This window comes from Alosa pseudoharengus, unplaced genomic scaffold (assembly GCF_046254945.1).
Source record: "Alosa pseudoharengus isolate Yale_2024_CS ecotype anadromous, Long Island Sound unplaced genomic scaffold, YU_APseudo_1.1 YU_APseudo_1.1_scf_18, whole genome shotgun sequence".
Taxonomy (NCBI): Eukaryota; Metazoa; Chordata; class Actinopteri; order Clupeiformes; family Clupeidae; genus Alosa; species Alosa pseudoharengus.
In genome coordinates this window covers 31003845-31021079 of record NW_027468650.1, presented here as the reverse complement: position 1 = coordinate 31021079, position 17235 = coordinate 31003845, and the positions used below count along the sequence as shown (strand labels likewise).

General features: G+C 46.5%; 1 protein-coding gene across 2 annotated transcripts in view; it reads right to left on the bottom strand.

The window, feature by feature from the left end:
- The window catches only part of prex2 (phosphatidylinositol-3,4,5-trisphosphate-dependent Rac exchange factor 2), a 140742-nt gene that overhangs the window by 51240 nt on the left and 72267 nt on the right, over positions 1 to 17235 (bottom strand). For both annotated transcript variants that reach the window (XM_076290911.1, XM_076290912.1), the window contains exons 23-30: positions 16971 to 17132; positions 12980 to 13202; positions 12328 to 12535; positions 6926 to 7108; positions 5542 to 5636; positions 5093 to 5175; positions 3406 to 3496; positions 232 to 360 (exon numbers count right to left, since the gene is read on the bottom strand). In XM_076290911.1, the coding sequence (XP_076147026.1) occupies positions 232 to 360; positions 3406 to 3496; positions 5093 to 5175; positions 5542 to 5636; positions 6926 to 7108; positions 12328 to 12535; positions 12980 to 13202; positions 16971 to 17132 (1174 nt within the window). The remainder of the gene's footprint in view (positions 1 to 231; positions 361 to 3405; positions 3497 to 5092; positions 5176 to 5541; positions 5637 to 6925; positions 7109 to 12327; positions 12536 to 12979; positions 13203 to 16970; positions 17133 to 17235) is intronic.

Here is a 17235-nt window from a genome sequence, read left to right as displayed (position 1 = left end):
AATCTCCCGAGATTTATCGCCTCATTTTCACCTGTCCACTTCCACCATGATTTAATATGTTTTGGCACGACACACCTAGTGAACAAACACACATACACACACACACACACACACACACACACACACACACACATTCCCTCCCCGGTGGCTTGTGGCCATGTGGTGTGGTTTGGTTGTTTAGGCTTGGCTGCGTGGCACAGCACGGCTGGCGGGTGTGTTTTGGAAACTAACCTTCGACAAACTTGGCAATGGTCTGCGTGAGGGCCTGGACGCTGCTGGGCAGGTTCCAGGGGTCCTGCTTGACGTGCTGCCGCAGCTTCTTGGTACAGTTTACCCTCGGCTCCATTTCCTGGTGGAACTCTGATCAACGCCACGCCCAAGAAGCAAAAACAGAGAGAGAGAGAGAGAGATGGGAGGGAAGTATCTGACCATTAGGAGAGGCCAGGCAACAGCTTAAAGAGCAGCAGTTACTCAACAGCAGCTCTAAATGGACTTCTCCATGGACCAAACCGGAATGTGCTCCTAGAGAAACAGACATTTCACATCATCTCCACCCACCAACTCCACCAATTCCACCAACTCCACTTTCGTAATGTCAAGGTCAAGCTGTATAATGTCAAGGTAATGAGTGAAGGGTAGGTTTGTGCACACTACTGGAAGAGATGATCATACCGCAGAGGAAACAGCTTCTGAGGGAACATATTGTACTGCCAATAATAATGGGAAGTAGAACAGGTAAGGGTCTAGCATAGGGAGAGGTGATACAGTGCTGTGTCTGGCCACTAGATGGCATGCCTATGTGTGTGTGTGTGTGTGTGTGTGTGTGTGTGTGTGTGTGTGTGTGTGTGTGTGTGTGTGTGTGTGTGTGTGTGTGTGTGGGTGTCTATGTGTATCATGCGAGCAGGTGGCAGATGGCACAGACAATGTGGGTTTTCAACAGTTATTCATGCTGCGTTTGCAAAATGCCAGGGTGTGGACTTGCACGGAATGAGCTCTTTAACACAAACAAACATGCACGTGCACATGCAGACACACACACACACACACACACACACACACACAACAAATGTCACACACATACATATCCATCTGGATCCTGAGCAGTGTGCTGTGAGGCCTTTGATGTGTAATTTAATTATCACGCTGCACTCATTCTAATTTCTTTTTAACTCACGTTTCTAAAAGACAAATTACGACACACTAATTGCTTAGTGCAAGTAAGTCAAACAACATCCTCAGGATATGTTTCCAACATTATTATTCCGCTCATACTGAGGCCAATAATCAGTGCAGCATCCTAACCAGGTGTCTGTAATAGACTCTTCCTGGCGTGATGCACAGGACCAACTGTCATTTGAATTCATTTCAGGGTGCATTAGGAAGGGGAGGGGTTCAAATGAGTTCAACGAGTATAAACGGTTCAGCCAATGAGAAGAAGCTTGTGCTTCTGAGAGATAGGAACTCTGCTATTTATCCTAGTGAGGTTATTTAGTGATGCAGTACTCGGATAAGGGATAAGGGCTCTACATATTTAATTGTGTGGGGAGCATCAGTGCTGTGCTGTGAGGGTGAGTTTTAATCCACTCTGCCTGACTACTTCAGCAGCTGGTTTTGTGACACACTCCCTCCCACACACACACACACACACACACTACACACAAACACACACACACACCACATGTCAGGGTGGGGTTGTGGGGGCATGGGGGGAACTAAAAAAAATGGACGCCAAGAGGGCTTTGAAGCGGCACATGCCGTCTTGAGCAGTGTTTAGTGTGGCGCGGGGATTAAGTTAGCGCAACACGGGACGGATCAAAACCGTAATCTGCACCATCTCCTCACGGCAGCGGATCTAATAATGTTGACGTGCAAGCGCTGAGCTTGCAACACTCTGCCGAGTCGAGTTTCTGCAGAAAAAAAGGGGGGAAAGGAATGCCACTCGGACCACACAAGCTGTCCTCAGGAGCGCCGAGTCACCGCTGGAGCCTCACTTAGCGCTTATCGCTAAACGTCTCAGCCAGGGCCCACGTCCCATCTTTCCAACGCTCCAAAGAACAATGGCCCCTCTCTGGCTGCACGACCCTGTGGGGTTACCTTGAACCGGGAACGCGGTGCGAAACGTTGCCTTTGCCTTTTATGTCAACGTTCTAATCTCCACGGCGCGGAGCTGAGTCAGGGAGATGGGCTCTGCCCGCTGGCGCGCTCTCACACAGCCGCAGAGGAAGTGGCGGGCTCGGGCCTGGAAATATTTGTTCTGATTGTTTTCCTACGGCGATAATTTTATCAGACATTACCTCCAATGACCTCACGCCCAGATCGGCCAGCAAACAAGAGGTACTCTAGGCAGCGTTTGGTTTACAGTGAGCCTTGAGATGACTGGCTGGCCTTAAAGCATCAAGGCCCAAACTTGCACACAATCTTTCTTTTGAGTGTATAATGCACTTAAGTGGTTGATGGTTTTATCATGTAAGAAGCTAATAATAGCCTCCATAAAGTAGTAATGTAGCTTAGAAACTAATTATTAAGTGTGTTGTACCTGAGGATACTATAAAGTTTTTTTTTCCCCTCACCCCTAGATAACCATTTGGAGTGATTTCAAGCCAATCCTCTAGGCTTCTCCACCCGTGTCTGTCTCTCTCTCTCTCTCTCTCTCTCTCTCTGTCTCCAGCTGATAGGTGTGGCCTATAGTGAAGGCCAGACTACAGGAAGTGCTCCCTGCGGCTCTGGGCCCTGGCGCGCAGCTGGAAGGAGACCACTTCCTCTTGTCCTCCCGGCTCCACCCCTACCTCTCCCTCCATCTCTCTCTCTATCTCTCCTTCCCTCCCTCGCTCCCTCCCCAGACAGGAAACAAAGGCCTTGTTGGCCTGCAGTATTTCTCTTTTTTTCTCTCTCCACTGCGCTCTTGTGTAGAGGAGGATGCCGGGGCACCGAGCACCAAAGCCAGAAGTCTGGACGCTGGCCAGTGTTATCTCCTCTCTCCATGGCCCTCGGTGAGGAAGCAGCACCAGCAGCCAACTCAGCCACACACTCACCCATACACACTCTACGTCTACACACACTCTACCCGGGGCAACAGGGCCAGATGATGGACTAGGTGACCAAGGGGATTTTGACACACATACTGTACACATGCACAAGGACACACAGAAAATCAGCTCCAGGATCTAACAGTGCCACATCCGAAACAGCTCTGCCACCAGGTTTGTAATGAAGTGCAGTGTTTGATGACAGGAAGTGTAAAGTAAAAGAGTAATCATATACTCATAATCTGCAATGCATGAACTACTATACCCATCACAGTGATTCATTGGCCACTCAATGGTCACTGTTACAAGACATATGCCTATAATTGCTGTGTCATACCAAGGTATTTTTCTCATATTATTCCACATGGTGAATCATTACCTTGTAGTCCTCGGTTCGGGGTGAAGCACTTTGTTTGCTCGAAGGCCTTGGCGACAACGGCTCCTTTCAGCAAGCTGGTTATTGACTCAACCTGTAGAGTCAGAGCGATAGACTAAGCAACGGATAAATGCAAGCATGGTTTGTGCTGTCGCTTCACTATAGTGTGCCCTGATGAGCTAAGATTAGTTAAATCCAAGAGTTGATTTGAATTGAACCATTATGGTCACCAAGCAGGTGAAATCCATCATCCAGCTCCTACTGACCAGACTGCAGCTAAAGGAGGACGGCATAAGTGGATATTGAGCAACAAACAGCCAGGATTTCATTTGTAAAACTGACAAGAAGGATGAAGCAAAATTAACTAGAGCTTTTCCTGATCAGGTCGCTTTTGGCTCCAAAACACACACACGCACGCGCACGCACACACACACACACACACACACACACACACACACACACACACACACACACACACACACACACACACACACACACACACACACACACACACACACACACACACACACACACACACACACACACACACACACACACACACACACACACACACACACACACACACACACACACACACACACACACACACACACACTATGTAAACAAAGCTGGAGGAAGCTGGCTGGCCCTTAAACAAAACAGCAGGAAACATCCAGAGAAGCGCTACGCTGTGGTGGCATGTCCTGCATTTTTCTCCTTCAGTTCACTGGCGGTCAAGATTTCTGAGGCGCAAGTCCGCTTACGGAGAATTCGGCACTGGGCAAACAAAGCCTACGGGGTGACTGCCCAGGAAGCAGAGATACTGATAAAAACTGAGCCTGTATGTGTTCTCTTTTTTAAGGACCTCTAGAAAAGGCTCCCTGCTTAACTGACAGTAATGTCAGATTAAATGGCTTGTGAGCTATGCGTTTCAGGAAATGATTGAACATATCATGGGCATGCACATATAGAGAGGTAGTTTTTGGAAGACATGTCCCTCCAATCACGAAATATGAATTTGCTTAATATAGATTTCTGATCAGAATACGATCTGTGAGCTCCAAGCTACTATATATATACAAATATATTGGAAAGCTGATTGTGTTTTGGATGCTTATCATATTACCAACTCCCTGGTGCTAATGACCACATATCTGCCAGGTTCCTACCCCAGCAGGCCCCATAGTCCCCTAGGAAGAGCAGTCATACAGTCACGCCCAGGCTTTCCCAGGGCGACAGCAGAGGCCGGCTTCACCATGCCATAGGTTTGGTATGTTTGGCTTTGGTCAAGACCTGAGTGCCATGTGTCATGTTAAATGACAGAGGGGTGAAAGGTCAAAGAGGCCACTGAAAGTGGCTATACATCATTATGACAGAGGCCTTCTGCAGCAAATAGGGACTGTCACCATATTGTGATTTAGGCCTATTTTCAGTATCGGAAATCAAAAAAATGTTTGAAAGATTTACACCAGAGTGCTGATTTTGTTTGTGGGTGGATCAGTTTACATTTGTGCATGCAAGTATATGAGTGGGTTGCATCTCATTCCCTGCCTTCAGGGCCCCACAGTGTGTGTGTGTGTGTGTGTGTGTGTGTGTGTTAGTGTAAGTGTGTCTGTGTGTGTGGGGTGTCTGCCGATATGATTACCAGAGGATTTCGCCCCACGAACGGGAACCCCACCCAGACACACACCTGGCTGAACAGATGCTCGAGAAACCCATGGAGCTTCTTCTGCTTGTCGTGGGAGATCCACACACTGGCCGGCATCTCGTCCCCTGCGGCACAAACACACAGACAGCCACAGATGACCGCCAGCACAGACCCGCCTGCAGTCACACTAATGACAAGCACTTAGGCTCCACCGAGAGCTCTGCAGCCAACTCAGACACTCAAACGTCAGGGCACAGCTAGTGCTGAAGAGACAGCTACAGTCCTTGAATCTATCAACTTTGTATAAGTATATATACTCTTTTGATCCCGTGAGGGAAATTTGGTCTCTGTATTTATCTTAATCCGTGAATTAGTGAAACACACTCAGCACACAGTGAACACACAGTGAGGTGACATACTGTACACACACACACACACACACACACACACACACACACACACACACACATCCACTCTAAGTGTGCTCTCACCTGAGTCCATCTCGTCGCTGTGCACATACGAGCTGCAATGGCTACTGCAGATGCTGGTGAAGGAGGCAATGGAGTTCCTGTTGCTGTTGCAGTCACTGCAATGACACATCAGTCGTATGTATTGAAACAGCATGGCTAATGTATTCATTTTGTATACATGAGTGTACAATACAGTAAGTAATGTGTACTGTATGTATTATAACGATGCACAAAAGAAATCCATCTTGACTTAGCCAGAAGAAGAAAAATCATAATGATCAATAGATGATGTAAGGGTTAATTACAGTGCTTTGCGTGACTACACTGAAAAGGAACACCTGTCTGATCACGGAGTGTCATGTGGAATATGTTTTCCCATAATGCATCTGCATGCTGGGCAAAGCTCTCATTCATGCGGAGGGTTCTGGAAAGCTTCCAGCTGAGGCTGTGGCAATTGGAGCTGCTGTTGTTGACAGCTGCTTAGTGAAGGCAGCCAGGCCTCCTCTGATGTCATAGCGCACAGCGCACCAAGGCTAGGAGGCTGCTGCTTTGAGTTACTGTAAGTGGTTGGCCATGAGTTTATAGATGTTATGGGCAAATGTTGCACTTACATTTGTAATTAATTTCCCTGCAGATACTTTCCCTCAAGGTACAAAGAAGGGCATACACATTTTTACATCTGTTTTGCAAGGAGAAAAATTGCAGTTGTTTGCATTTTTATATAAAGCTCTTCATTAATGGAGCTCCTCATTGGCTGACTGCACTGCAAAAACTGCTTATCTAACAAAATCTCACCAAGTGTTATTAATCTTATATCAAGATAAAAAAAACTAGTTGGTATTGTTTTCAGTATAAAGAGACTTACCTAGCGCTTTCTTGTGAAAACATTTGACTTGATTTAAAAAAAGTTTGACTTATTTTAAGACATCTCACCCTGAAAACAAGCAAATTTGTCTGCCAGTGCGTTAAGCAAATGTGTCCTAAAAACAAGCAAATTTGTCTGCCAGTGCGTTGAGCAAATTTGTCTTGATAAGACTCCTTAAAATAAGTCAAAGTCTTCTTAAAATAAGTCAAAATGTTCTTTTGAGAGGGCGCTAGGTAAGTCTTTTCATACTAAAAACAATACCAAATAGATTTTTTAATCTTAATATAAGATTAATAACACTTGGTTAGATTTCATTTTTTGCACTGTGTAAATGTGTGTGTGTGTGTGTGTGTGTGTGTGTGTGTGTGTGTGTGTGTGTGTGTGTGTGTGTGTGTGTGTGTGTGTGTGTGTGTGTGTGTGTGTGTGTGTGTGTGTGTGTGTGTGTGTGTGTGTGTGTGTGTGTGTGTGTGTGTGTGTGTGTGTGTGTGTGTGTGTGTGTGTGTGTGTGTGTGTGTGTGTGTGTGTGTGTGAGGCGCTTACCTGTATGAGTCTCTATTACTGATGGTGTCGTGGCCAGAGTCCTCCTGCTCGTCTCCCGTCGTCACGTTAAAACACACTTTCTTCCCGTTGCGTTCGCCCCTCTCGCCTTCGTTCTCCGCCGATATGTAAGTCTCCGACGGCTTCACCTCAGAACTCGTAGGGTTGGTGATGGAGGAGAGCAGGCTGAGAAACAGATGAAAAAAGAGTGAAAAACAGATACATAGATATACAGATACATAGATATACAGATATATAGATAGACAGAGAGAGAGAGAGAGAGGACAGTTTTGTCATGATGCAAGCATCAGCCTAAAGATGGCATCGGTCATAAAGACCCAGAATAGAGCTATCTGTGTAACTATTGCTTAAATGAGGAATGCTGCAAAGGACCGGCCTAACCTCTCCAACCCTAACATCTCCTCTTGCCTGGTCCGTAGAGTTTATTTTCCACGGCAAACACGCCGTGGGCTGATTGGCCGCAGAGTGCTAATGTCATCAAGATGTGCGGTCGGAGTGAGCCACAGAGGAGAGCCAGAGATGTGCGGTCGGAGTGAGCCACAGAGGAGAGCCAGAGCCAAACAAAACCAGAACCTGTTTGCCTCTGGCTTCCGCACAACAACTTCGGCAGTTCAGAGGTCCTCAAAATATTAATAACTTCAAAACACGGCGGAGGCAGCTGTGTCAACACATGACAGCGGTGCGGAGAGAGAGAGAGAGAGAGCGGCTCCGTTGTGCCAGGCTGAGGAGGCGTTTGAAGGAGGTGCGGGCCGGGGGGGGCACAGATGGAGAGGTGGTGGGCGCACGCTCCCACAGTCTGGAGCGACACACGCGGCTGTTTGGAGGCACATTTCCAAACACCATGCCTCGTCTCTGACAGCGATCGATCTCTTCATCTGTCTCAAGCGCTCTCTCTCTCTCTCTCTCTCTCTCTCTCTCTCTCTTTCACATTTAGTCAATGTGGGCTCAAACACATGCTAACACATCAAGTGTCAACTTCTGTCTCTAATTTCATTGTTGACAGTGCACATTTTCCGTTGTGCAACTACTTCAGCACGAGAGGCTGTCTAGAAAAATGCACGTAAATCCTTTAGGGAAATAAATACAATCAGTCTTTATAAGCCTCCCCTTCTCTCTCTTTCTCTGTCTCTCTCTTTCTGTCCAACACTTTCTCACTCTTCCTCCCTCCCTTTCTATATCTTTCTTTCACTCTCCCTTGCACATTTTGGGATGATAGATTGTGTGCCCTTTATCATTTCAAACAGGCAGTGAATAGACCACATCCTTCCAGGGGATGGGGAGGGGGGCTTCAGATTAAAAGCCCTCCACAGGCTCAGCTGGACTGTCTCTGTCTGTCACTGGGCCTTCCAGGTTCTAGAACAATGGCCCCTCCAAGCCAAAGTGACATTCCATCGCCATGGAGAGCCTGTCTGTGCCCTGCCATTGGCTGAGCCTTAATAAGGAAGTGCACGCAGCTTGGGGGCCTGCGAGGCAGGGAGCTTGAAAGGAGAGCGAGCAGAGAGAAAGGAGGAATAACAATGATTTGAATCTGAAGGAGCCGGCCTGTCGTCCGGCAGGCTCCGCTGTCTGGCTCCTGCCACTTCACTTCAAAAGGGCCTTTGGGCAGGCAAACCGAGAGCGTCCCCAAAAACACGCGGGCGATTTCAGCCATCCGAAACACACATGCGGTGATCACTTTTATTGAGAAGTCTGGCTTGGCCGTGACTGGTAGAGATAAAGGTGGTCTTTCTCTCTGTCTCAAACACAGGAAAAGGAATTGAAAGTCTAATCCATTACACGGAAACAGAAACAGAACGCCGACGTTCATAACAACTTCACACAGATCTGCAGAGCAGCAACACAACAAGACGTGGTGAGAGTTTGATGAACTGGCCCCACTGTAAGCTGAGTAATTATACCCGACTGGTGAGGGGCACCCTGGCCTTGGCTTCTGCGCTCAACAGAGCTTGAAGGAAAACGGAGATACAAACCACATGTCAGCGTCCAGTATGCTGGGCAGATGTTCACCCAGCTCACTCACGTCTCAGCTCAGAGAAAAAAAGAACACGCATTTTGTGATTGCAACGCCTAGAAACATTTCTTCCTGTTGGTTGTTGTTGTGAGTCTGCTCAGAGACATACTTGCGACACTATTTGTGGCGTGCATTTGGTGTTCATGTGTCTGTTTTCCTGGTGGGGAGGGACCGCAGTGTTCTACTGTGCTCCACTGAAGCAAGTCATGTTTATCACAGAAGCAGATCGCAAGGCATGGTGAGTTGGGAAGGTGTTGGGGAGAGTGTCTCTGTCCACTCATGGACATGTTTGTGGCACCAATTTGGCATTTGGGTCCATTTTCCGTTTGGGAACAGATTCCAGTGTACTTCACAGAAGCATGGGAGCATGGGAGGTAGGTGGGGTGGGGTAGGGGGCACGTAGCGGTGCACAAACACTGACTCCCAACTGGGAAATTGTCTTATTCATCAGAGAGACACTTCAGCTAGAACAAGAAACAGGATCAGTTCATCACAGCCACCCTGATAAAGGAGGGAGACAGAGAGGAAGTCTGAGAGAGAGAGAGAGAGAGAGACAAAGAGAGAGAGAGCAGGAAAGAATAAGGGAAGACAGTAAGAACAGAAGGAGAAAGAAGAAAATAGAGAGAAGGAGAGATAATGATAAAGACAGTCCAAGAGGAAAGTGAGAGAGAAGAGAGGAAGAGAGAGAGAGAGAGAGAGAGAGAGAGAGAGAGGAGAAAGAGAATAAGAGAGATTGACAGAGATGGAGAGACTGGAGCTCTTTTAAAATCAGTCCAACAGACTCTGCGTGCTGTCCAAGGCCCTTATTTGGCTGGGTCTCTTCTGGGCCTCTGACAAGCTGGGGATGGTGGTGGAGGGGATCAATACCCCTTTCAATCCATCGCAGGGAGCAGCAGCCTCAAAACTGTGTGTGTATGTGTGTGTGTGTGCATGTGAGTGCAAGTGTGTTTGTGTGTGTGCATGTGAGTATGTGTGCATGTGAGTGAAGGTGTGTGTGTGTGTGTGTGTGTGTGTGTGTGTGTGTGTGTGTGTGTGTGTGTGTGTGTGTGTGTGTGTCTGTGTGTGTGTGTGTGTATACGTGGATGTGAAACAAGACCACGTGGGGTAGCCAGTAAAGTAGCTGCTGCACTCCCTAGCCAGCGACTAATGGCTACACAAATGGAATCTGTAGCAGAACAATGGCGCGCGGGGGCTAGAACTGGCCATTAACTAGCCCCTTCCCTGGGTTGAGAGCAGTGGAGAGGAGAGGAGAGGAAGACCATTACCCAGAGCCCAGATTAAGGGGGCCTCCCAGCAAATCCAAGAACACAGGGCTCAATGTAAATGTAATTGCAACTGACAAGACTAACTGATACACAGCAAACCGCAGGTTCAGTCTGATGTCTTGTCTTGGCATCAGTTCGCCTTCTCTTTCTATTCCTTCTCTTGTGGTTTCTGAATCACTTCATCTCCACTTTTGCATACTTCCCCCCCCCCCTCTCTCTCTCTCTCTGAGACACTTGCTTAAAACAGACATAACAGCAGCATGGAGAGCCCTGATGGAAGATACACACCACTCTATCCTCACTCGGTGTAACTGATATAAAAAGAGGCTGCTGCCACTGCAAACACAATGTTGCATTAATGACAGCCTTCCTGATTCATACATTTCTCTGACTGTGAGTGACTTTTATTGGAAGCTGAGCCAGCTCTCTCCCTCCCTCTCTCTCTCTCTCTCTCTCTCTCTGTTTCTGTCTCTCTCTCTTTCCTTTTAAAAGTTTTTCCTGTCTGAAACCTGTGCTGACCTACGAGTGTCCCATTTCCTGATGTGTGTTAATGTGCTCCCAGACAATGAAGCCATCAACTGGACGGAACAACGGGACCAGGAAGGTACATTTTCAGACACACACACACACACACACACACACACACACAGATGTCCACACACTCTCACACACATACTTTCACACATGGACAAGCACACCGACATCGACACCCACTCACCCACACCCACACACACACACTTTCACACATGGACAAGCACACCAACATCGACACCCACTAACTCACTCACTCACACACACACACACACTTTGACATACGTACAAGCAGACCCACCCCAACGACACACACACACACACACACACACACACACACACACACACACACACACACACACACCACACACACACACACAATACTGTATATGTGCACACATTCTCACATACACACTTTTTACACATGTATAAGCACACCCAACCCGACGACACCAACAAGCACACACAAAACTACACACGCACACACACACACACACACACACATATTTACTTTCACAAAACCACAAGCACACTAACACCTACACTCACACCCACATCCACACACACGCACACACATGTGTACTCGGTAACAAATATGCTCCTGCTGGTGTCACAGTAATAGCCACAGAAAATGGGTGCTTGATGGAAAAAGCAGATACGGAAGCAGCCCGTTCCAAGCTCAGAGTACTCTAAAAAGACACACTGTGTGAGGTCCCCGTGGCCTAATGCAGCCACTGAAAGTCCGTTAAATAAATATCTGCAATCTACAGTGTTTACGGCTTAGTCTAACTACGACAATGTTGCTTTATTATTTCCCTCTCTACAGAAAAGAGAGTAAACCAGGTCGTTGATATGGTCATCAAAGAAAAACCCTTTTCAGTGCCATGGTTTAGTAATTTATATCAGTTATATAACAGTTTTTGAATATTGAATATTTCTTATGATTATATAATAATATTTCATCACACCACAACTGAAGCAGAACGGTGGTGGACAGGTGTTAATTAAAGTAAATGTCAACCACAAACAAACAAAAAGTACTCAACCCAAAACAGGAAGTAGAAGGGTGTCATGATCCATAATTACTAAGGAGCGTGAAAGGCCTCCTCGGCAGAAGAATGATAATTCAGTCCAATTAAATTACTGTGAGCCTATCTCTCTCCTGAATGCAGATAACAAAATGAGCTTTTTAACAAGCTAATCCTCTCTACTGAGATCCCAAGCCAGAGGCCACTGCACCAGAAAAAAACCCACTGCTGCTAGGCATTTTCTATGGGCTAATGAGATTTTAATTATTTGAGTTACCAGACACTCATGGAAACAATGTCTGCTCCTATTCAAGCCAATAAGCCTGCAGGTCCTAACAGCCCTGTTATGGTCAGTCATACACAATCCCTCAATGTTCAGAATGTCCAGTCATTCACTACATTAGGCTACTCAGTATTATACAGTGCACTACTGTATGTGATGAATGAATGGCTATGAGAGGGATTGAGCATGACATGGTAGGTGATGCCTTGCTAACTGAAGGATTAGCGATATGCTAAGCGAAGTCTGGGAAGTGTCCATGCACTCACTCGTGAATCTGGGCAGCGTGACTCTCCATTTCCTTGATGACGGTGGTCAGTTTGCTGAGGAGCTTCTGGTAGGCGTCCAGCGTTAGCAGGTCGTCCTCGCGGAGCAGGAAGCGGAGGCCGTGCCCCTCCGTCCGGCCCAAGCTGTGCCCCGAGGGGGCAGCCATAGTGGTGATGGTGTGCTGGGCGTACACCATGGGTCCCAGTTTCCCTGGTGACGCAAAAACAATAAGGCATAACATAAGGAAGTGCTAGAGCAGAGGTAGCATAGCTGACTGACAATTGGTCGACTCAGGTTTGCTTCATCCTGAGTCTGTGTCATATTTGATAAAAACATCAACTATATACTCATTTACTAATGAGATCCAGTGGCATATTCAATCAGTCATCATTGAACGGTTTACAGATGCAACAAATATCACACATAACTTAAAATCTCTCTCAGCAGCTACACTAGGATTGAATCCTAAAGCAAGTCTCGCAATAAACCTTCTATCGGGATACAATCAATAATGTGATATATTGAAGTGACATCAATACACCTCAACTGTCAAATTTGATGTCTTATTCAGATTTCCTTCCCCATTAAAAAGTCACACTAGCTCAAGAATAATTGCTGTTTTGATGTAAAAGCCACAGTGTGATCTCTAAGCACCTTGCTCTGTGTTGCGGATGCCCTTCTCCAGCGTGGAGTTCTTCCTGTTGTCCAGCTGGACCCCGAAGGCGCTGCCCAGTGAGGTGGTGGTCTTGGGGTAGGACACCTCCATCACGTTGATGTGGCAGTTGGTGGGACAGAAGTCACTGCTGTGCAGCGGAGACACCTTGGTCTTGGCCTGCTTGAATGTGGGCCAGGCTCGGTTCTTCAGCACCCGCGAGAACTACAGGAAGCAAAGAGGGACAGCATATTTTTAATGTCATTTTTGAAAGCATGATTTGATTGGGCAGTTTTAGCGATTCATGCAGTGATTTACTAGCCTAGAAATCTAGACGCGCCCCTAGCGGCAGCAAATTACATTTGCTGCCAGGGCTAGTCTAGCAACTCTCCGTTGGCTTGTGAGCTCCAGAAATCGAAACTTAATCAGGACATTGAAATCGTGTATAGAGTCGTTTGGTGGGCTTAACATAATGATTGATGGCAGAGTTGCAACGGTTTGGCTTGAATTCCCTGCTACTTGAAAACAAATATCCTATTGCGTCCTATTGCGTGCAGAAGGAATTTAAAAGACAACTGATTATCCCGCCCCTCGGACTGAGCACTGCGAACGGTGAGTGCCCAGACCCTACATTTTAATGTGGGTCTGGCTCGCCAGGCTAGTGATTTACCAGACAAATTCAAATTCAAAGAAGCTTTATTGGCATTAGGTCTACAGTACTGCTGAAGCATTTGGTTTGGGTGCTGGGCTGGGTACACACTAACATACTATGCACATATGATCAGATACATCAGAGGAGGAAATGGGACGATGCGTCGGAATCTCAAAAATATGACTGAATGAATGCATATGAGTTCAAACCTCCTAAATCTACGGTATGTCACAAAAAAACTATGCTCAGGATAGTTGTCCGCCTCCCTGCCGTGCTGTGGTTGGCCGCCTCCCTGCCATGGGTGAGTACGGCAGGTGGTGAGAGCTCATTTGTGTGAGGATACTGCTGAATCAGCTTTCCTCATACTGCGTCCATATACATTCATCACACACACACATACACATACACACACACACACACACGCACTCACTCACACAAAAAAATACAAATACACTCACATGTAAACGTACAGTACACATAGACACACATAGCACAAAAGCACAAGCAGTTCACATACACATAGACACACGTACTCAAACCCCCAGGCACACACACACTCACATGCAAACACACCCCCACACACACGGCTCATGTATGGATTGCATTGGGTCAGTTATCTTACGATCCTGACTGAAAGGTTTACAGTTGTGCAAACAAACATCCTTTACATGCACGGAGCATGGAACATGTGTGAAACAAACATCTTGTGTGCCTATGGCGACTGTTTACACACACATGTTGAAACCATTCCAGGGGATAAACATCTATCATGGTATGTTTTGTGCATAGACATCCGTCAGACTGGACTCGACATTGTAACTTCAAACAGGAATGCGATTCATCATGGCAGGCTTATTTACAGATTTTTGACTTTGAACGGTTCCATTTCATAGCTCTTTCTTCTTAAGTGAGCATTGTGTGTGTGTGTGTGTGTGTGTGTGTGTGTGTGTGTGTGTGTGTGTGTGTGTGTGTGTGTGTGTGTGTGTATGTGTGTGTGTGTGTTGGTGAGTGTGTGTATGCATATGTGTGTATTGTTATATATGTGTGTGTGTGTGTGTGTGTGTGTGCATGCGTGTGTGTGTGGGCTGCTATGTGGGGGTGGGCATGTGTGCGGGTGTGTATTTAAGTGTTTTAACCATGTTCCTTCAATATGTTTTCATGTGTGTTTGAGACTCCAGGGCCATAAATCAAAAACGCAAAAACAGACACAGTAAACATCAAATACAGTGAAAAATGAATCCCGCCCCTGCAGTCTCCAACTGAAAACAAGAATGCCTGGACAAATAAAACAAGGTCCACATTGCCTCTGGTATTTGGGAAACACATTGAACTGCACTGCTTTAGGGCTGTATTGTAAAATACCATTACAAAAACATACACACATCATAACGAACACAAACACGAGCCAAGGCTTCAACAGTCTCCGTGGACACCTCTGCTTCTCATCGGCTGTCCGATATCACCTCTTCGTGGGAATTCTGGAGGCGCAGGCTGGAGACGGACGCGGTCAGCTGAAATGCCCGTCCTTTTTTCCTGCCCCTATTCTTTGTCATGCCGTCGCTGCCCCGGGGCCTCTTCCGAGTAGCCACGGCCCTTTTTCTTGCGCTCCGCGTTTGAAGCAGCGAATGAGACACAGCTGGTCAACGTGTTCTGGCTCCCAAGGGGGGGACCAGACTTGCCACATTCCACAGCAGCCTTGACCCATGGAGGGGGCCCTCAACGCCCAGGGGCCACAGCACCCCCCCTTTTTTTTTTTCGACTTCCCTGGGAGCCTCCAAATGGAACGCCACAGAAGAGGAAGTTACGCAACTTCGAGGGCGTACTGGATGTTCTGAGATATTTATAAACGGAGTGGAGCGACTGGTGTAATTAATCCGGTACCGAGTCGGATGTTGATCACACGCACCAAAAAGAAGCCAAGCGCATTCCTAAATATTTCCATCCAGATTGTTTCCCTTTTTCTTCCCTTGCAGTCCTCTGTTCCCTATAAAGCCAGCTGGAAATGAAAGAATGGAATTTTCATTCTCTTTGCGCAAACCCTTTTTTTCTCCGCACTGATGCTGATGTCATCACATTCCACACGGATCGCTGGCATCGATGGCGCTGTGATCCACAGATAAGTGAATCCACACACTCTAGCTTCAGCGAAGTCAATTCGACCATAACTGTACATTTCTACACTGGGGTTTCATCAGAGTGTACCCAAGTGCATACTGCATAACCTTCACTTCCATGTGTTGGCTCCATCAATCAATGGTCAATATGTAAATGTTCTACACTGTAATGTAAAAGGTAATAACTAGCATGCACCACACATGGGATTCCAGTACATGTGACCACTTACCTTACCCATACTGCTTGATTCAGTTTCCCATTGTGAAGGTTCTTTAGAATGTGCAATTAAAAATCGGTTATTTGCACGGCTATGAAGTAGTTCCATTTTTTCTTACCTTATTTGACATATTTTGTATCAATTCGCCCGAGTTCTTTAGAACGTTCAGTGAAAATTACCGTTAATTTGTAACATTGTATCAAGGAAAAACAGCAAAGAAACACCGCTGCGCTGAATATGTCTGATTACGGCCTACCAGAAGTTACTTTCAATGTTTTTGGAAAATATGTCGATTTCGACACCTGGGCCAAGACAGAGTTATGGCGAGGGTAGGAGACTCCAGAAAGCCAAAAGCCGTCCATTAAGAGAAAAAGTTGGTCTACAACAACCCCGAAGGACAGCAAGAGGCACAAACTTATCAGTGAGGACGATCTGGACTTAATTCAAAGCCAAAAGCATGAGAAAAACACCACAAAATCCACGGCTTGGGCAGTAAGTCTTTTTACCGATTGGCTAAATAAAAAACAAATTAAATTGAACCTAACTGAATTGGACCATGGAGGTATTATATATAACTGGAGAGAGTGAATAAGTCCCGCCCCCATTTGCCATTCGTGAAACAATGAATTGTTAACTGCTTATTATGCACTGTTAATAAGCACATGTTATTTTAAAGTGTTACCATACTTATTTAACAGCTTTAACTATCCAAATGAGATAACAAAAAAATGTAAAAATAACTTAATATTTAACATTTTCTTAACAGTAGAATAAGCGGGATAATAGACTTCACTCCATTAGATTATCCGAAAAATAAACGCACTACAAGGTTGAACGGCCACTCCGCTGCACGTCGTGGCCGCATTACAACCTGAACATGCGTTTATTTTCGGATAATCTAATGGAGGGTTGTCTATTATCCCTTCCATAATATATTAATATGAGTTGTGTGTGTGAGTGTATGTATGTGTGTGTTTATGTATGTGTATGTCTGGCTGGGCCGCTGTACCTTGCGGTAGTTGGTGACGCGGCGTCCGACGTGCTCGAGCCTCTCCCCACACATGGCACTGAACCTGGCCTGCAGGTCCTCAGGGATGAGCTCCGTGCTGGAGCTCAGGCGGGTGCAGGTCTGGACCAGCTGCTCATCGTTCCGTGCCAGGGCCTCCAAGATCTGAGAAAGCCCCAACACATACACACACACACACACACACACACGCACACATATACACACACACATGCGCACACACACATGCGCACACACAAACACACACGAA